This window comes from Sorex araneus, chromosome 5 (assembly GCF_027595985.1).
Source record: "Sorex araneus isolate mSorAra2 chromosome 5, mSorAra2.pri, whole genome shotgun sequence".
Classification (NCBI taxonomy): Eukaryota; Metazoa; Chordata; class Mammalia; order Eulipotyphla; family Soricidae; genus Sorex; species Sorex araneus.
The window spans coordinates 83,720,850-83,741,012 of NC_073306.1; the positions used below are offsets into that span (position 1 = coordinate 83,720,850).

Consider the following 20,163-nt stretch of genomic DNA (forward strand, 5'->3'; position numbering starts at 1 on the left):
GGAGAGCAAGGACCACCTGTCTGGGCCGCACCCCATTCCCACCAGGCTAGTAGCGGTGGGTGAGGCAACAGTGACCCCTAATGGTCTCCCGTCGAACTACAGCTTAGGGAAGCCTGGTCCGCAGTCCCCTCCTCCCGCCTGGGCTGTTCTTACAGCCCAGGCCCTGAAGCGCTCACACACTGGCCACAGAACAGAGGATGGTCACAGGGTCCAATCTTACCCACTGCCCTGCCCCCAGTCTCCACCCTCTGTGCTCGGCGATTTTAGGATAGAGCTTGGCTGGAGGGAGATAGGGAGTCAAAGAAGAGAAAGCTTCTGAGCAAATCTGCCTGTGCTCCAGCCCCAGCGACGGGCATGGGGGACTGGCCAGGACTCTGTGGAGGAGGGAGGGACACTGGAAGACAAAGGCAGTAGACTGGGCTGGAGCAATAGTACAGCGGGTAGGTCGTTTGCCTTGCACGTGACCGAGTTGGTTTGTTCCCTGGCATCCCACATGATCCCCCAAGCACAGCCAGGAGTGATCCCTGAGCGCAGACCCAGGAATAAGCCCTGACCAGTGCACTGGGGGCAGAGGAGGAGGAGGAGGAGGAGGAGGAGGAGGAGGAGGAGGAGGAGGAGGAGGAGGAGGAGGAGGAGGAGGAGGAGGAGGAGGAGGAGGAGAAGAGAAGAAGAAGAAGAAGAAGAAGAAGAAGAAGAAGAAGAAGAAGAAGAAGAAGAAGAAGAAGAAGAAGAAGAAGAAGAAGAAGGAGGAGGAGGAGGAGGAGGAGGAGGAGGAGGAGGAGGAGGAGGAGGAGGAGGAGGAGGAGGAGGAGGAGGAGGGGAGGAGGAGGAGGAGGAGGAGGGGGAGGAGGAGGAGGAGGAGGAGGAGGAGGAGGAGGAGGAGGGAGAAGGAGAAGGAGAAAGAGAAGAAGAAATTGACATGTGGCAAGAGAGCCAGAGTGAGGTTTCAGCAGGGACTTTGCAGCCACATGTGGGGAGGGACTGTGCAGAGAAATGACCCTCACTCCGTGTTAGAGATGTGAGGTGCAGGGGTAAAGCAGTGACCAAGGTTGGAGAGACAGCACAGGGGGACAGAACTTGCCTAGCATGCAGCTGACCCAGTTCACTGCCAGGTACCACATATGGTGCCCCCAGCCCAGTACCACCAGGAGCAATCCCCAAAATACAGAACTAGGAAGAGTTCCTGAGCATCACAAGTCATGGCTCAAACCTCTACCCTCCTGTCTCCCTCAAAAAGCAGCAAATGAGGGGCCAGAGAAATAATACAGTGGGGAGGGCATTTGCCTTGCACTCAGCTGACCCAGGTTCGATTCCCAGCATCCCATATGGTCCCCCAAGCACTGCCAGGAGTAATTCCTGAGGGCAGAGCCAGGAGTAACCCCTGAGCATTGCCAGGTGCGACCCAAAAAGAAAAAAACAAAGCAGCAAATGGGACTAGAGAGATAGCACACTGGCACTGGCCACAGGGTTAAGGCACCAGCCTCACATGACCCATGTAACACTGAATAGAGTTCCCTGAACCTATCAGGAGGTTAGGTTCCCTGACCCCTGAGCCAGAGGCAAGAGGAAGCCCTGAACACAGCCAGTGTAGCCCCCTCTTCAAAAGAGCAGTATAGAGAGAATATAGAAATATCCTTCTTAATTTCCTCCTCTCCCCCACCCCGAGATTAAAATTGAACTTCAGAAAAAATAGCATGGCGCAGGCTGAGGGGAGAATGGAGACTCTCGTGGGAACTGCAGGTGTCTCCTGCTCCCCCGGGACTCTCCCTTGTCGTGAGCTGCGTATGTTGGGACACGGAGGCTGTGGGCCTCACCCCAACCCTTCCAAGCTGAGCTCCAAAGACACGTAGTCTGAGCGAGGGGCGGGATTCCTGGGAGAGCCCCAGCCCAGGGCAGGGGTGGATGTACCACCGAGGTTTCGGGAGAACAGGATGAATTGGAGGGTGCAGTGTCCCCCTCAAAGCTCTGGGGCAGAGCAGAGGGCTGAGCCGGGGAAGGTCCTGGAGGCTGTCATCGGAGGAGACGACAGTGAGTGACAAGGGACAGTGAGGGCCCCACGCCCACACGCCCACTGCTGCTCTTGCCCAGAGCTGCACCCTGGCCTTCCGGTCACCTCAAGAGCTGGACTTCATGTAAAGCTCGACCACAAGCCAGCCAGGGGTGCTGGGTGGCTCCATTCTCTCCCCACAAGGGCAGTGACAGGGATCCTGTGCCAAAGGGACCTGCTGGGTGTCCTGTAAGGCCTGAGCAGAGGCCAATGCTCTGGGTGTGGTAAGCACCTGGAAATCAAGGCCTCTGGGTGAGGTGTGACACTTGCTTGAGGCTGAGCCTCAAGGTGCTACAGGTAACCAGGCCCACCTGTTGGAAAGGACCCCGGGGAGGAGCAGGAGCAAGGAGTGAGGGTGTCTGGGGTGGGGACCCCGGGGTGACCTTGCTCGGGCCCTCTCCAGTGCCAGCTCACTGAGCAGCTGGCCCAGCCTCAGTTTCCCTGTGCAGAGAAGGGAGTGGGGTGTCTAGAGTTTGACCCCGAGGAGCTCGAGGCTGGTTCCTCACGTCCCCAAAGCTAAGAATGGAGACATGGGGGTAGAGGTGGGGGGCGGTCCTGGCAGATTGGCAGAACAGCCCAGGCAAAGGGAGAGGTAAGGACACACACTGGGAAGAACATGACAAGTACGGATTTCGGCCAGGAGGGATGGTACAGCAGGTAGGCTGCTGGCCTTGCAAGTGGCTGGCTCAGATTTGATCCCTGGCATGTCATATGGTTCTCCAAGTCCTGCCAGGAGTGATCCCCGAGTGCAGAGTCAGGAGTAACTCCTGAGCACTGCCGGGTGTGCCCCCACTCCTTGCAAGAAATAAAAAGAAGAGGAAATGAATTTATTCAGCACTGGGGCTGGCCCAGACTAGTCACCTCTCAAGTCTGAGTGAGTGGCCCAAGGCTCAGGCCCCTTTCAGACAGGCTTGTCCCCGGGCGGGCGGCGGAATGGTCTGCTCGCGTGGCTGGCGAAGGGAGTGGGCAGAGTTACATCTGACTAGGCAACTCGTACCAAAGCATGGCAGGGCGGCCCAGTACCTAGACATGGTCACATCAAAACAAAAAAGTGGGGGCCTGTTCAGGGACACAGGTCCTGCCCATCCCTCCCCACAGAAGCTGCAGCTCCCAGCTGCCCCAGAGATGAGGACACGAAAAGCAGGGGTGCAGAGGAGGTAGTGAGGAAAGGGAGAGATGAAGCGGTGTGGGAGAGAGACAAGGGTGCAGGAGACTCTTCCCAGGAGGCGGGAGCTCTGAGGACACCGTCGGGGCAGAAGAATCTGTGTGGGGAGAGGGCTCCGGGCAGCCAGGCCAGGCCTGAAATAAGATCCCGGACACCAAGGGAAGGGCCTGCAGGCTCTCCCTGTTATCTCCCCAGGAGCTGAGAGGACAGAGGCGGAGGGCACCTAGCAACAGAGCTCCAGATTACAAACAACAGAAAGGCCCATTTGCACCAACAAACTCAAAGAAAGACCAGGGGAAAAAGACATCTGGAGAGAGGAGAGAAGGCGGTTTTTCTCTATTGTCTCTTGGCTTTTGAAAAAGACACGCTATTGATCAGATCCATTTATGATAAAAATAAGACTTTCAGGGCTGGAGCGATAGCACAGCCGGTAGGGCTGTTAGCCTTGCACGTGGCCGACCAGGGTTCTAATCCCAGCATCCCATATGGTCCCCTGAGCACCGCCAGGGGTAATTCCTGAGTGAAGAGCCAGGAGTATCCCCTGTGCATCGCCGGGTATGACCCAAAAACCAAAAAATAAATAAATAAAAATAAGACTTTCAACAGAACAGGGATAGAAAAATCTAAATATGGTAAAGTTTAAATGCAACAAATTTACAGCTCATTTCATATCCATACTTCATATTTTATAGGGACTACACCAAATCTTATTGCCATCATTTTCTAGAAATTGAGAGTGTTTGTGAAGTTCATCTTCTCTTGTATTTTACAGACTATTTGATGTTTCTTATAAAGTTGGTTTCAAAGTTGTGTACTTCTTATTTTTTTATTTTATTTTATTATTTTTAATTATTTTATCGAATCACCTTGAGCACAGTTATAAAGCTGTGCATGACTGGGTTTTAGTCATACAATGCAAAGCTTTATCCTATTTAGTGATATGTTCATATGGGTTTTTCTTATCTTTTGCTGATATGGTGCATAACATTCAGTGAGTCATAACCATTCTTGCATCTCTGAATAAATTTCACTTGATCTGATATATAATCTTTTTTCAAGAACTTTGCTCAGGTAAGTGATATTTTTGTTTTGTTTTGTTTTCTTTTTTTGCTTTTTGGGTCACACCTGGCAATGCACAGGGGTCACTCCTGGCTCTGCACTCAGGAATCGACCCTGGCGGTGCTCAGGGGACCATATGGGATGTGGGAATCAAACCTGGGTTGGCCGCATGCAAGGCAAACGCCTTACCCGCTATGCTATCACTCCAGCCCCATTAAGTGAGATTTTTACTTGAAGCATTTTTTTTATCCATGTTCATTGTAGATTCTGATGATAATTTCCTTTTTGTGTACTCTGTTTTTGGTGTCAGAGTAATGTTGGTTTCATAAAGCAAATACTGCTAAAGCTTGTATGGAATTATAAAATGTCCTGAATGTTGAGAGAAAAAGAAGATAGTAGCTGTGTTTCTCCATTTTATTTATTTATTTATTTGCTTTTTGGGTCACTCCCGGCAATGCACAGGGGTTACTCCTGACTCTGCACTCAGGAATTACCCCTGGAGGCTCAGGGGACTATATGGGATGCTGGGGATTGAACCTGGGTCATACTCGTGCAAGGCAAACACCCTACCCGCTGTGTTATCGCTCCAGTCCATAAAATTATTTTGCTTTACTAAAAGAAAAAAGAAAAAAGGATACCCTGCTTCTGTGGTTAAACAGGAGCTTTTCAGAGAAGGTCTTCCTTGCCCAGGGCAGTTTGAGGCCTCTCCTCCCACCCCTACCTGCCTGGGTACCTCAACCCTGTATCCAAAGTTTTCTTAGAGAACAAGCAAAAGTCCATTTTTATGACTCTTTTTCTTTTTTTAATTAGTGAATTACCATGAGGTACAGTAACAGATGTACACATTTTCATACTTGTGTTTCCCTCATTCAATCCATTTTTATGACTCTTAAGTGAACAGCTTTTGAAAAAATTTTGTTGTTGTTAAAAGGGGGGCTGGAGCAATAGCACAGGGGTAGGGCATTAGCCTTGCACACGGCTGACCTGGGTTCGATTCCTCTGTCCCTCTCGGAGAGCCTGGCAAGCTACCCGTGGTGCATTCGATAGGCCAAAAACAGTAACAACAAGTCTCACAATGGAGACATTACTGGTGCCCGCTTGAGCAAATCGATGAGCAACAGGATGACAGTGACGATGACAGTTGTTAAAAAACAACAACAGAGCTGTTGTTGCAGCTTCACCCACAGCTGTGCCTCCAGTCCTCAGTGGCTTGTTCCCCCACTTTATCCCCCTTTCTCGTCCTTATACATTGTCTTTTGTGGGGTTTTGGGGCCACACCTGACGATGCTCAGGAATCACTCCTGGTGGGGCTTAGGGGTGGCTCTGGGAATGGAACCGGGTCGGCTGCATATAGGGCCACTTCAACTTGCTGTCCTGTGCTCTGGCCTAACCTTTTCAGATTTTGTCCTTCCAGCACCTTACGCTTTAATGGTTGTGACCAGTGAGGCCAAGTGTTTCTACACTTTCTTTTTTAAATATTTTTTTCTTGAACTGGATCGATAGCACAGCGGGTTGGGCATTTGCCTTGCATGAGTCCGACCCAGGTTCGATTCCTCCGTCCCTCTCGGAGAGCCCAGCAAGCTACCGAGAGTATCCGCCCGGACGGCAGAGCCTGGCAAGTTACCCCTGGGTATTGGATATGCCAGAAACAGTAACAAGAAGTTACTGGTGCCCACTCAAGCAAATCTATGAACAAAGGGACACTGCTACAGTGCTACAGTGTTAAAAGAAATCTCTGCAAAAAAAAATCTGAACTCCAGATTCAAATCTACTTGGACACTTCCTGGCTAAGTAGCCTTGGGCACAGTCCACAGGCTCTTGCAGTGTTTACTTCTTTGATGAAAAATAAAAGTAAATCCTAGTAAAAATTGATTAATTAATTGATTAATAATAAATAAAAAATCTCTGCCCCCACCCCCATCCTGGGAGGCTGGCTATGCTCTGCCCATGGTGTTTTTGCTTTTTTTGGTTTTGCTTTTTTTTTTTTTCTTTGGGGCCATACCTTGTAGGTGGGTTCCTCCTGGCTCTGCACTGAGCTATAACCCCTGGTGGGGCTCAGGGGACCATACACAGTGCTGGGGGTTGTACCCAGCCTAGAGGGAAGCAAGTGCCTTCCCCGCTGTTCTATCTCTTGGCCCCTGCAGCGCCTTTACAACCACAGAAGTGAATGTCTTACCTCACATCCCTGCTATTCAATCTGTCTAGAAACCCCCCTCCACCCCCCCCCCACACACCCTGTCTGCTAACTGGTGATGCCTTGCACCACGCTGGCCTGTGCTCTGCTGGGATCTGACGGGGTTGTTGATTCCCCCCGCCCCAACTCTGCCCCTCCCAGGACCTTCTATCTGGACCATAGACAGCCTTGTGTTAGTGTCAGGGATCTCCTTAGAAAATGGAAACTCTGGAGAGATACTACAGTGGGGAGCATGCTTGCCTTGCACGCAGCTGATGGGGCTCCATCCCCGGCACCACAGACAGTCCCCTGAGCCCCACCAGGAGTGATCTCTGAAAACAGGACTGGAAGTTGGCCCTGAGCATCACCTGGTGTGGCCCCCAAAACTCAATATATATAAAAATTAATTGTTTCTTAAAAAGAAAGAAAATAGAAACCATGGGTTGGAAAGATAATACAGTGAGTAGGACACTTGCCTTGCATGCAACCGACCCAGGTTCAATCGCCAGCACCACAAAGTCCTCTTGAGCCCTTCCAGAAGTGATCCTGGAGCATGCCCAGACATACCCACCCCCCAAAAAAAAACACCCCCCAAAATAAATGGAAACCATGCTAGGTGCTTCCACAGAGAGTACTGAACATCAGGAATTGGCATCACGGTGGTGAGTGCTGAAAGCAGACCAGAGCTACCTGAAGCGGAAACCTGGCCTGGTGGGGGAGGGGGGTCAAGATGGGTCTGGGGGAGGGATCAGAGTTCAGACGCTGAGAGGAAGGAGTCCCAGAGAAGGGTTTCCGGAAGAAGCACGGGTGGGATGGAGCTGGATGGAACTCTGACACCTGCCTGGCAGGTGCTTTGCCACTGAGGCCCCTGGGGCCCTGCTTACGATGCACACAAAGGGATAAAGTTAGTTCAGGGCTGGAGGTACCTACACGTGTCCAACCCAGATTTGATCACCCCATAGGGTCCCCTGAGCCCTGCCAGGAGTGATCCCTGCACAGAGCCAGGAGTAAGCCCTGAGCACAGTCAGGTGTGGCCCCCAAACCAAAACCCCCCAAATAAGAAGAAATCTCTGGGTTGCCTCTCCCATCTTTGGGCCCCTGTACCCTGTCCCCTGCTCCATCAGCCCCAAGTCTCCCCACCCTTCCTGATGGCCACCTGCTCCAGCCACCTGCTCTCTGCAGCAGCCCCTCTGGCGCTCTCCCAAGGACCCTCACCTTAGGCACAGCAGAGCCCTCCTAGGCCTCCACCCAGCCCCTCACTGCCTCTGCCTTCGCTCCCGTAATTCCAGATGAGCCGCGTGTTTCTCTGCATCCCCCTTGCCTTCTGCCTTTCTTGTCTCTTCAGCCCACACTCCAGCACATAACAGACTTCCAGCCACTGTTCGATGGATCCGTGGAGATGAGCCAGTGGGGCAGAAGTGCAGAGAGGCAGAGACCCTGCTAGACTGGGTTACCCGGGGCGGCATTCGAGTGCAGCCTCCTGGCTGACTCCTTTGCTTGAACAAGTGATTTACTTTTCCCAGGCCCTGTGGAACTCATCTTCAAAAGGCAAAGGGCATAGCACACTGCACAGGGGGTCCAGCCCTCCCTTGGAGTCCTGGTTGCTGTTTAGACTCCAGGGGAGAAGCTCAGCACCCAAATTGTACCAGGAAATCTGCAGCCCTCACTGCTCTGACTGCTGGCCACAAGTGTACGCTCCAGCCATGCAAGGAAACACACACACACAAACACACACACACACACACACACACACACACACACACACAGAGAAAACAAAAGGCAGATTCCTCCATGTGTGTGTGTCTGTGTGTCTGTGTAATTCAGGAGCTCTCTATAGAGTTGGAGTTGGGTAGGCAGGCATCTAGGCCTACACCCCTGTGCAAGTGCCTGATACCCTCCACCCCCTCATTTTCACTGATTTTCTCTTCCCCAGGACCCCTCTAGTCTGCTCTGCTCCTTGCTAGGTCTGGGCCAGTACCTCCCAATTTCCCAGAGGTGGCGGTGGGGGGAAATCATAACATAGGCCTGTACCCCAGTTGGAGCCCGACACTGGCAGTGGGGGACAAGTGGAGTGTACCCACCCTAGGCTCCGAGGTGGAAGAGGTAATTGTTTTGGGGTGTGAGAGGAATCTGGACAGTTTATGGTGCTCCAGGCCACCTGCTCAAGCCCCTGTCCTCCAGTGCCGGATACTGTCCCCAGACCCTGGATACTGGCTTCTTTTCACCTGGTGGTTGGTTCAGGACTGGTCACAACTGCCACGGCCACCCACACTGGTCTGGAATCATTTTTCTTACTGGCTAAATGTTCTGGTTCTCCCTCCAGCAGGCTCCACTGGCCCGTTTGCAGCCGAACTCCGTGCCTGACTCTGTGGCATTGCGCCATATGTCAGAACAGATTTATTTGTTTGTTTGCTTTTTGGGTCATACCTGGCAATGCACAGGGTTTGCTCCTGGCTCTGGTAGCTTGCCAGGCTCTCCAAGAGGGGCGGAGGAATCAAACCTGGGTTGGCCACGTGCAGGGCAAATGCCTTACCCTTACCTGGTGTGCTATTGCTCTAGCCATACCTTCATACCTTCATAAAAAGGCATATAATTAAGTTATTGAGCCTCTCTCACATACCAGCATCATGCCTGCACAGGGGGTTCCACATAAATGCAAGAATTTTCATTGTAAAACAGAAATGAAATAAAGAAAATCTATCACTTCTGTCACTCAAGTAAATTGATTGTTCTCTGGGCCCATTATAATATGTTTTACAAATACTATATTATTTGGGGAGTTTTGAGGCCACACCTGTCAGTGCCCAGGGCTTACTCGTGGGTCTGTGCTCAGGAGTCACTCCTGGCAGTGCTCAGGGGCCTACAATTGGTACTGAGGATCAAACCAGGGTTGACTGCATGAAAGACAAGTACCTTAACACCTATACTATCTGTCCTACCCTACAATATAGTACTGTATTAAAAACCAAGCAAGAGCCTGAGCAATATTACAGCAGGTAGAGCATTTGCCTTGCACATGGCTGAGCTGAGTTCAATCCCCGGCATCCTATATGGTCCCTGAAGCACTGGTAGGAGTAATTCCTGAGTGCAGAGCCAGGGTAACCCCTGAGCATTGCTGGGTGTGACTTAAAAACAAATATATAAAAAACAAGCAAATGATTGTTTATCAATATTCATATAAACATTACATTTGTAAGAGGTCTTAATATTATCAGTATGTATTAGTTTATGAGGGAGTCTTCTTTTCATACCTTCATAAAAACAGAGAGCAACATCTTTAGTCCTGGCTTATAAGCATGTGTGCTAATTCTCCAATAAAGCTGGGAGTTATGTGGCCAGAGAGATGACTCAATGTGCACATTTTGTGGGCAGGGAGCCCAGGTTTGAGCCCTAGCACTGTATGGTCCCCTGAGTATCACCAGGGGCAATCTCTGAACACAGAGCTGGGAGTCGTTCCTGAGCATGTCTGGGGTGGCCACGAGATAAAAATAAACAAAAAATTTCAGATCCTTCAAAGGAGCTCCTGTTTAGCATTGAAATAGCCACAAAGCATAGATTAATTCAGGTGGCGTTCTGGCTAGTGGTTAGAAAAGTTTCCTGGAATCTCATTTCTTCAAGTTTCTGGAGCATTCTCAGGGGAATTCAGTCGCAGACTTTGAAAGTCCATCTTGTCTGCTTCCCTTGGATGTCCACCATGCAGCCGTTGCGTGGGATACAGGGAGAAGAGACCCCATCCCCAGTGGCCTCACATCCCTAACTCCCTCACTGGCTAGTAATTGAGAGCCCAAACCAGGAGCACAACTGGTATATCTAAAACCCATGTTCTGGGGCTGGAGTGATAGCACAGCGGGTAGGGCGTTTGCCTTGCACACAGCCAACCCAGGTTCAAGTCCTAGCATCCCATATGGTCCCCTGAGCACCACCAGGAATAATTCCTGAGTGCGTGAGCCAGGAATAACTCCTGTGCATTGCTGGGTGTACCCAAAAAGCAAAAAAAAAAAAAATTAAACCCATGTTCTGGACCAGAGGGAGAGTACAGCGGCTAGAGTTGCCTTGCATATGGCCAGCCCGGGTACAATTCCTGGCACCCCATATGATTCCCCAAACATCACCAGGTGTAATTTCTGAGTTCACAGCCAGTAGTAATTCCTAAGCATCCTGGGTATGTACACCCCTCAAAAAAAAATGAAAATAAATAAAACTCATGTTCTGGGCTGGGAGATGACCCAGCAAGTCACTTATTCTCCCCAAGTCTCAGAGAACCTGTGTGTAAAGTGGGCATGACAACGAGTGCCTCAAGGCCAGGGGTCTCTGTCATGCTACCTGAGTTTATGTCTGTGAGTCCAGCACATACTAGGGCCCCACGGGTGTAATTGTCCTTCTACCCAGAGTGCCAGAGTGCCAAGTTGGCAGCCCCAGGGACCAGGGATATAGAACAGGAGTTCAGGTACTTGCCTTGCATGCAGCTGACCCCACTTCAATCCATGTCCTGCACAGGTTCCCCAGCATTGCCAGGAGTGATCCCTGAGCGTCGAGCCAGGAATAAACCCTAGGCACCACTGGGTGTGGCTTCAAACCAAACCATGTTTTCAAATGAATAGTCTCTGTGAGACCAAACCTCAAATATCTGGCTCCATCTGTCTTCTCACCTGTAAAAGGGACCAGGTCATCCTGAAGCACAGCAAGGCTTATCCTTGGCAGTTCTTTATTCAATAATCATAGTGGCTGGCTAGGAAAAAGCTGCATACAAGAGGGCAGGATGGTGGAAATGAAAACTCAGCAGTCTTGTTCCCGACAGCAGCTTGGAGCCACAGAAAGAAAAAAAAGGGGTGGGGGGGGGCAAAGAAAGCTGCCGCTGCCATCCACAGTACACATTTCCTTGCTTTGTGTGACATAGATCTCTGCACACTCCCTTGGCAGCCTCTTTTTTCCTAACATCCTGGCTGAAACCTGCGCTCAAGAACAAGATTCTGGGTCCTGGGCCAGAACAACAGTACAGCAGGTAGGGTGTTTGCCTTGCTCGTGGTGGATCCCAGTCCTCCGCACCCCATAGACTCACCTGAGCCTCGCCAGGAGTAATTCCTGAGTGCAGAGCCAGGAGTAATTCCTGAGCATCGCTGGGTGTGGCCAGAAAAATGAAAAATAAAGAAATAGAGCACACAATGTGCCACCGCATCTCTTCCTGAGGACCCACTGGCAAGTGTCTTCCCTACCCAGTATCACAGCCCAAGACGCTGTTTCTCTCTGGATTCTTCATACACAGTCATGAACCACTGGCCTAAATCATAGTAAAATTGCTCAAAAATCTTGTTTCTAGTCCCAACTCTGCCACTGACTTCTTGTTTTTTTTTATTTATTTATTTATTTTATTTTTGGGTCACACCTGGCGATGCACAGGGGGCACTCCTGGCTCATGCACTCAGGAATTACCCCTGGCGGTGCTCAGGCAACCATATGGGATGCTGGGATTCAAACCCAAGTCAGCCGCGTGTAAGGCAAATGCCCTATCCGCTGTGCTACCACTCTAACCCCTGCCACTGACTTCTGAGACACTGCAAGAGCCAGGCTGAGCACTGAACTCTGAGCATCTGTGAGTCCTTGTGGCGTGGGGTGATGGGCTCGGGACTCTTCCTCACTGGCATGGCTGAAAGCAGAGAAAGTTGGAGGTAGACATCTGCATGGTGCTGCCCTCGGTGCCAGCTGCAGAGTGGCAGAGGTGGCCTTCCCTCTGCTGGGCTCACCCCATTCCACATGCCCTGGGCCCTTTACCTGCTGCAGGAGGAATGGCCTTCCCTTCTGCCTGCTTGCCTCACCCATGTCGGATAACCTCAGAAAGCTCTTCCACAATATGTACCCACATCCATCCTGCTCAGCCCTGGCCCCACCCTTCCTTGTGTGTCCTGGAGCCTAATCCTGCCCCAGTTTATATATCCCAGGCCAGGCCACAGATCCTGACAGAGACCTGTTCTCACTGCTTAGCGGGGCAAAGTGGAGAAGGCAGCAGGAGAGTCAGGAGGATGAAGAAAGGGGCAACCTCCCCACCCCCACACAGATGGACACAAACACCCCTCGGCACCCCAGCACCCCAGCGCCTTTGTCTGTGGGCTTCCGGGGGCGGGCCCAGCCTCTGAGACCTTTCCATGACGTGGGCCTCTGCCAAGGCCGGGGCTGTGGTGGTGAGGTGACACTTCCTGCCTGGGCTGAGGAGAGTTGCTGAGTGTGACTCTCTTCTTTCTTCACAAATCCTCACATAACTACAGGTGGCCCATGGACCTCCCCTTGGCCCAGAGAGGCCCGCCAGGTAAGTGTGGTCTACAGAAGCCTGTGGGTGTTGGTGGCGGAAGGGGGTGCTAGGGAGGGCGGGCAAATCCACTCCCCCCTTCCTCTCCCTGCCCAACCTCTCTCCTCTTCCAAAGCAGGCTGTCTGGTTGGGTGCCTGTGTCCCCCACCCTCCCAAGTCTCTAGGTCCCCTCAGTATGGGACTAAGGTGACAAGCTGTACTGAATGACTATTGGGGATGCAGGGGGAAGAAGCAGGATGAGGAAGCGAAGGCACTGGAGCTTGTGGGCCAGAAGAAGGCCTTTGCCTTCCACCTGGGCCTCTGGGCTGCCAGGCTGCTGACCAGTTCCCAGCAAGGCCCTGTGTGCCCTCCGGGGCTCCTGACTCCTCCTCCCAGAGCCCCTCCCTCTGTCCTTCCCACACTTCTTGGCCTGCCCCTGACCACCCCAGTTTGAGACCCGTGAGGACCCTCTGAGCCTGGGAGAGGGACACCCCTCCCTGAGAACCCTGCACCCCATCACCACAGGGAGTTACACAGGCCCTATCCCGACCTTCAGCACCTTCCTGCCCCTGGCGGACTCGACCTCAAGGCGCTGCCAGGGTGAGAGCTCACGGGGGCCCAGAGTGCAGGCCAAGAAGGCAGAAGAGAGCCCATCCAGCCCCCGGGCACCTGCGGTCCCTGATGTGGTGAGTGTCAACCAGGGCTTGGGGCACCCCCCTGCACTCCACCCTCCCATGAGGACTCAGGTCCATAGGGAGGGAGCAGGGCTAGGGGAGGGAAAGGGAGCAGGAGTGTCCCCCTCTTTGCCCATTTGCACTCCACCCTCCTGACAAGTTCAGGCCAAGTCCCTAGTGATGGGCAGGGGTGGGGGGAGGGGACAGTGTAGTGAGGTGCAGAAGCAGCTGCTCTATCCCCATAAGGGCCTTCATACCTCAGTGCTCCTTGCCCACTCCCTGGAGACCAGCCTAGCCCTGAAATGCTTCATTTCAGCCTCCGGGTGACCTACTATAGCGTCTCCTTCATCCCTCAGATCAGGTAACGCACGTCTCCACCTAGAAGGCCTCAGTGCTGATGAAGCAGAATTTTGTTTTGTCGTTGTTTGGAGGCCACACCCGGCCATGGCGGGTGAAGGGCTGGGAGCCACCACACGGGATCAACCCTGAACTTTCTGCACGCAAAGATGCAAAGCATGTGCTCCAGCCCTTTTAGCTGACTCTCTGGCCACTACGTCCAGTTTAATAACTCACTGTTACTAGGTTGAAGGCCCTGGGGACTAGAAGGAAGAGATATGGAAGCTCCTGAAACCAAAACAGCCAGAGCCAAAGAAAGGATTTAAGTTCGACCTTGGGAAGAAGTTATTGAGAACTGGAGCTGGAGCAATAGTATAGCGGGTTGGGGATTGGCCTTGCATGCAGCTGACCAAGGTTGCATCCCTGGCATACCATATGGTCCCCTGAGCCCCACTAGAAGTGATTTCAAGTATAGAGTCAGGAGAAATCCCTGCTACCAAGAATTACACCTTCCAAGAGACTACTGGGACGGGGACAGAAGGCTCCCTCCAGGCTCAGGTGGGCACGAGCAGGAGCAAGCGGTAGTTGTGTGGAGTCCAGAAACCCACTTTCATGGTTGCTTGAACTGTTTCCCGATGGAGACATCTGCACAGGCCCTGGTTGCTGCCTCCAACGTAGGGAATGCCGGGCAGGCTGAGGAGGTACCCGGGGAAGGAGGCCTGTCCCTGAAGACTGAGACCCGAGCTTGGTTCTGGAAGACCCAGGCCCACGGGCTCCTGCAGCGTGGAGCAGCGCCCACCTGGTTTCATGGCTTCATCACACGGAGGTGAGTCACGGGGGAGGAAGAGCGACCCAGAGAGGGCACAGCAAGGCCCTCGGCGGAGCGGGTGGGCCCTAGGCTAAGCCTACTGGCATCTTGCAGACCAAAACTTCCTCACTCACACTTCTCTACTGTAGAGCGGCTTCACCCCAGAACCCTCTGTGCTGAGTGTCTCCCCTCTGAGCTCAGGTCTCCCCGCGGGGTTCTCAGAGATTTCCCCTCTGCCCCTGTCTCTCCACCTATCTCCTCTGGCTCACTGTCTTCCTTCCTTCCTCCCTCTGCGGTTTCCTAGCTTCACTTGTGGGCCTCCCAGCTCAGTGCTGAGCTCCTCTCGAAGTCTAGTCGGCCACCATCCCTGCTGCAGCCGCCCCAGACACACGGCAGGAGGGGCAGGGAGGAGGCAGGCGGGGCAGCCTCCTGTCTCTGCAGCCCGCCTCCTTCCCATGCCCACCCTTTTCTAGCCCATTCTCCAGCTAGCTCATTCCAGGGTCGGGGTTCCCCTGGAGGACAGGGGACACAGAGAGCGAGGGTGGGACAGTAAGCGTAGCGTTGGTCTCCCCTCCGTTGCCCACAGGGAGGCTGAGAGGCTGCTAGAGAAGAAGCTCCAGGGATGCTACTTGGTGCGATTCAGCGAGAGCGCAGTGACCTTCGTGTTGACTTACAAGTGAGGGGTGGGCTCAGCGGCCAGGGGCGGGGCTTCGGGCGATGTGGGCTGGATCAGGGGCGGGGCTCGTGGTTATGCTAAGTAGGGCGGGGCTTGATGTTGAAGAAGCGCTTCAAGCCTACCCCAGGCACTAGCAGGGTTCACAGCTCAGCCGCCCTCCACCACTCGCCCCCAGCTCGCGGCTGGAGGTGGGAGACCCTGGCGCGGGGCGGGGAGACGTGGCAGGGAGAGGGAGCGTGTCTGATGACAAACCGCGCCCTCCAGGAGCCGGACTTGCTGCCGCCACTTCCTGCTGGCCCAGCTGGGCGACGGGCGCCACGTGGTGCTGGGCGAGGACAGCGCCCACGCGCGCCTGCAGGATCTGCTGCTGCACTACACTGCCTGCCCGCTCAGCCCCTACGGGGAGATGCTCACCCAGCCCCTCGCCCGCCAGGTACGCAGCCAGCCTGGGCCCTGACACACCCTGGGCCTCAGGACCAAGGCCAGCTCCCCTTCCCACGGGGAACCTAGGACAGGCATCCCTATACCAAGAACCTTTTTTTTCCCCCCTGCCTTTTGGGTCACACCCGGCGACGCACAGGGGTTACTCCTGGCTCTGAACTCAGAAATTATTGCTGGCAGCGCTCGGGGATATGGGATGCTGGGGATGGAACCGGGTCAGCCGCAAGCAAGGCAAACGCCCTCCCCGCTGAATTATCGCTCCAGCCCCACCAGGCACTTTCTGACTCCAAGTGCACACCCAACTTTGCCTCCTTCGTCCACACTTCCCAATTCCTCAAGAAGCCCTTGGGGGCGGGGCAGTGGTGTGGACCTTGAGACACCTTCAGGACACACAATGGCAGGGGGGATGCTCACTGGCAGAACCTAACAGGTGCCAGGTACTGTCAAGTCCCCAGGAATAGAAGCATAAATGGATCTCCAACTCACCAAGTTTATTCACCAGCAGCAAAAAAACAAATAGTAGAAATGAAGCCAGAGAGTATGGTGAGAGAGAAAATCAAATAGGTTTCTATTACAGAGGATACAGGCTAATGTCTGTGTCTTTGGGAACTGTGTACAGGGGCCAGCGAACCTGTACAAAGGTGCTTGCACAAAGCCGATGAGTTTCCCTCCCCTGCTGCCCATTCAGTCCCCTGAGTACCACCAGTAGTGATCCCTGGACACAGACTCAGAAGTCCTGAACACCACCAGGTGCGGTCCCCAAACAAAAGATATATACTAGTACACATACCATCAGATATTTTAGTGTTACAACAGGGTAGTAGCTCTTTGTCCAACAGCTTGTGTAGGTATTTCTCTGTGGGCTGCAGCAGTCCAGAAACAACATCTGTTTCTCAATAACAGTAACAGCATCTGTTACTCAAATGCTGCCTATGCAATGCCTATGTTTGTATATACATACAAACCTTAGCTGTTTTGGGGCTGGAGTGATAGCACAGCGGGTAGGTCATTTGCCTTGCACGCAGCCGACCCAGGTTTGACTCCCAGCATCCCATATGGTTCCCTGAGCACTGCCAGGAGTAATTCCTGAGTGCATTAGTCAGGAGTAACTCCTGTGCATTGCCAGATGTGACCCAAAAAGAAAAAAAAAAAACAACCTTAGCTGTTTCTTCTACCTAAATGGCTACTCTTCACATAAATGACATTTAAAATAACCAATAGAATGGTTTTGATTATCAGCCCCCTCCCCCTGACTTCCTCTATAACAGTTCCATTGAGCTCAGCTGGTGGAAACGGAGTCAGGAAGTGTTCCCCAAACATTCAGACAGCTCTGCAGGAATACTATGTTCATGGACCAGCCATTAGACCAAGGTGGTGCACCAGTAGTTTTCAATCTTTCTACACCTGTCACCAATGGCTGAAGACCAGGGATTGGGAACTTGATTCTGAGAGATGCCATGGCATGAGCTGAGGACCTGCAAGTTTGGGGGGGAAAGATGGAAGTTACTATGATGTTTCAGGTGGCTGCAGCCTGGAGTAAGGGGGTAGAGGTGGAACATCAGTCCTGTTTTGAAGGTGGAGCTGCTAAGGTGTGGGCAGGACTGAATGTGGAGTGAGAAAAGATGGAGCCGCCACTTGAGGAGATAAGACGAGAGCGTGTGGATCTGACGTTCTGGCACAGGCCAAGGGCTTATTCAGTAGCCACATGGAGAAGGCAGCAGGCCGCAGGACCATGTGAGCATGTGGACGAATTGATCCTCAACCTGCCATAGTGTGAAGGGTCACTCAGGATTGAGCATGCATGGAAAAGACAGAAATACATGTTCACTACTAGAGTTTGCCAAACGAGGGGGAACCTGCAAAGGAAACAAAGAAAGACACCAAAGAGATAGCTCGAGGGTTCAGGCACACAGCTGGCCTGGGTTCAGTCGCTGGAACCACATATGGCTCCCTCAAGCCCCACTCTGCTAGGAGTGATCCCTGAGCACAGAGCCAGGAGTAAGCCCTGAGCATCTCCAGGTGGGGCCAAAAAACTAAAAAAAAAAAAAAAAGTAAAGTAAACCCAGACCCAGGTGTCTGGGAGATCAATCCCTGTGTCAAATATTTCTAGGATACAGACTTCTAAAGCCTTGTTGCATTTCACAACCACTGGCACAGAGCATCGCAGCTGTGCTCCTGATGAATCGAGTTTAATGCTAGATATGGCCTAAGACCACCGCTGCCTCCTCCTGACCCTCTCTCCTTGCCATCTCCAAGCCCCTCCTCGCCCAGGAAACCCTGCCAGACCGTGATTCTGTGTCCCCCTCCCCACCTCCACGAGGCCCTGATCATTTTGTTTGCCTGGATCCCTCCACCCCACCCTCCATGCAGTCCGCCAGCCTGCCACAGCCCTCAGGCCCCTTCTCTCCCAGCAGACTCTGGAACCCACTGGACTTTCTCTAAGGACTGAACCCGACCCCAGAAGCAGAAGTCAGGACGCAGAGCCCCCGTATAGTCCAATCCTCAAAAAGGAGCAGGCCGCAGCCCCCGCGCAAAAACAGGGAGCAGATGAGCCTAAGGAGGTACTGGGCTAGAGGGGCTTGAAGGAGAGCGCGAAGAAGGGGAGCGGGGGCAAGGGGCGGAGTCTTGGGTTTGCTGTGAGAGGTGGGGTTTGGTGAGGGGCGGGTCCAGAGGTGGAGTCTGTGAGGAGGGTGGGACCAGGGACAGTCTGTAGCGGGGAGTCGGTCGAGAGGCGGAGTCTGATTTGAGGGGTGGGTCCAGGGGTGGAGTCTGTTGGGAGTGGAGGGGTGCTTGGGTGGAGCCTCGGGCTAGGCCTTAGGCCCTGACCAGTGGTCCTCCGGGCCTCTCCGCCCTCCCAGCCGCCCAGGCCCAAGCCTCCCGTCCCTGCCAAGCCTCAGTTACCCCCGGAAGTCTACACCAGCCACGCTAAGAAACTCCACCGGGTTCGGCCCCACAAGCCCTCCAACCCCATCTACCACGAACCTGAAGACCCTATCGCCTTCTATGCCATGGGCCGGGGCAGCCCGGGAGAAGCCCCTGGCAATATTTATTCTGAGGTGGAGATGGAAGCACCTTCCAGGGGTGAGGACCAGAAGACCGTCCGCCAGCACCCAGCCCTACGCAAGTGCTGGTCCAGGCCAGTCTCTGGAGGCCAGGTAAACCGGGGTTCCAGGAGCACAAGGACGCCCTGAAAGTTAGGCGGGATCAGGCAGAGAGAGGCTGAGTCTGGACACCAAGTCAGGGTGTTATTCGGTTGAAAGGAGTGAAAGACAGGAACAGGCCCCAGGGCTCTCCCAGACCCATCCAAGGGCCACTGGTTCTAACATAGCATGCTGCCCCCAAGAAGCCTTTCAGAATGTCTTGCTTTTTTTCGGGGGGCCGGGGAGCGGTCACACCCAGTGATGTGTAGGGGTTACTCCTGGCTCTGCACTCAGTAATCACTCCTGGCGGGCTTGGGGGACCATATGGGATTCTGGGGATCAAACCTGAGTTGGCCATGTACAAGGCAAGCACCCTACCTACTATACTGTTGCTCCCCCGCCCACAGAATGTTTTTCTAAAGCCGCCGCCCAACTCCTGAGGTCCTCCAGACTTGGATCAGGGATCCCCACCTCCTCAGCTGTCCCTCCAGCTGTCCCCCTCCTCCCAAACCAGTCCCATTTCCCCAAGCACCCTGAGTGTGGCCCTGCCTCCAGCCTGTCTCCACTTCCTGCTCACACGCTCTCCTGCTGCCCCACACCTGCCCTTCTCTGGAAGGACCGCCCTGCCCTGACCAGAGGCCAGCCCTGTGCAAAGGACACACTGTCACGCTCCCCATCCCTGGGACACGGCCTCCCCGATTCTCAATTTCCAACACAAAGGGAGCTCCTGTGGGCGGGGGCTGGGATGCCTCTGTTTCCAGAGCATCTGAGACAGTTGCCAGCACAGAGGTTTTAAGGAAATGTTGAATGAATGAATGAATGAATGAATGAATGAATGAGGCCAATGTCTGTTGACATCAGATGCTTTGACCTTGAGACTGCAGAGGCCTGAGGAACAGAGCAGGAAATGTGACTATGCACCCTCCTTCTCTCTGCAGAATCCAGGTGTCCAGCAACAGTGCTCTGAAAACTCTGTGGCTAGACAGGGCCCTCCACTGCACCATCAGCCCCTGCCCCGCTGGGGACACACCCTACCCCATAACCTTTCTAAATAGTTGCTTCCGGAGGTCAGGCTTCTCTCCCCCTCAGGCCTTGTCTGTAGTTGGTGAGTGAGCTGGGGAAGGAAAACCTGGAACATGAGGTCCGGAGACCTTCACACATACCCGGCGCCCTTCTCAAGAAGTGTGGCTACTCCACACAGCAGGGCAGCAGCGCTGAGAGGACCTCAGCCATCATCTATCGCAAGGACGGCAGAAAGATGTCGCCTCGTGTGCCAGCTCCCATCCATTGGTCGAGGCTGCCCAGAGCGCTGCACAAGGAAGGATGTGAAGGTCATATCTACACTCAGCAGAAAAGAGCCTGTG

General features: G+C 53.5%; 1 protein-coding gene across 1 annotated transcript; it reads left to right on the forward strand.

The window, feature by feature from the left end:
- The first annotated feature begins 14,369 nt into the window (after positions 1-14,369).
- SH2D2A (SH2 domain containing 2A) lies at positions 14,370-19,864 on the forward strand. The gene is made up of 6 exons (XM_012935139.2): positions 14,370-14,560; positions 15,129-15,218; positions 15,483-15,651; positions 18,074-18,220; positions 18,518-18,814; positions 19,738-19,864. The coding sequence occupies exons 1-6, from the start codon at positions 14,370-14,372 to the stop codon at positions 19,852-19,854; spliced, it is 1,011 nt and encodes a 336-aa protein (XP_012790593.1). The 3' UTR covers positions 19,855-19,864.
- Positions 19,865-20,163: the final 299 nt, after the last annotated feature.

Excerpts from the sequence above, each read along its gene's own strand:
- SH2D2A (XM_012935139.2), top strand. The coding sequence starts at position 14,370 with ATGGAGACATCTGCACAGGCCCTGGTTGCTGCCTCCAACGTAGGGAAT. Across the intron at positions 15,652-18,073 it reads CCCAGCCCCTCGCCCGCCAG|ACTCTGGAACCCACTGGACT; the intron begins GTACGCAGCCAG and ends CTCTCCCAGCAG. Across the intron at positions 18,815-19,737 it reads GGCCAGTCTCTGGAGGCCAG|AATCCAGGTGTCCAGCAACA; the intron begins GTAAACCGGGGT and ends TTCTCTCTGCAG.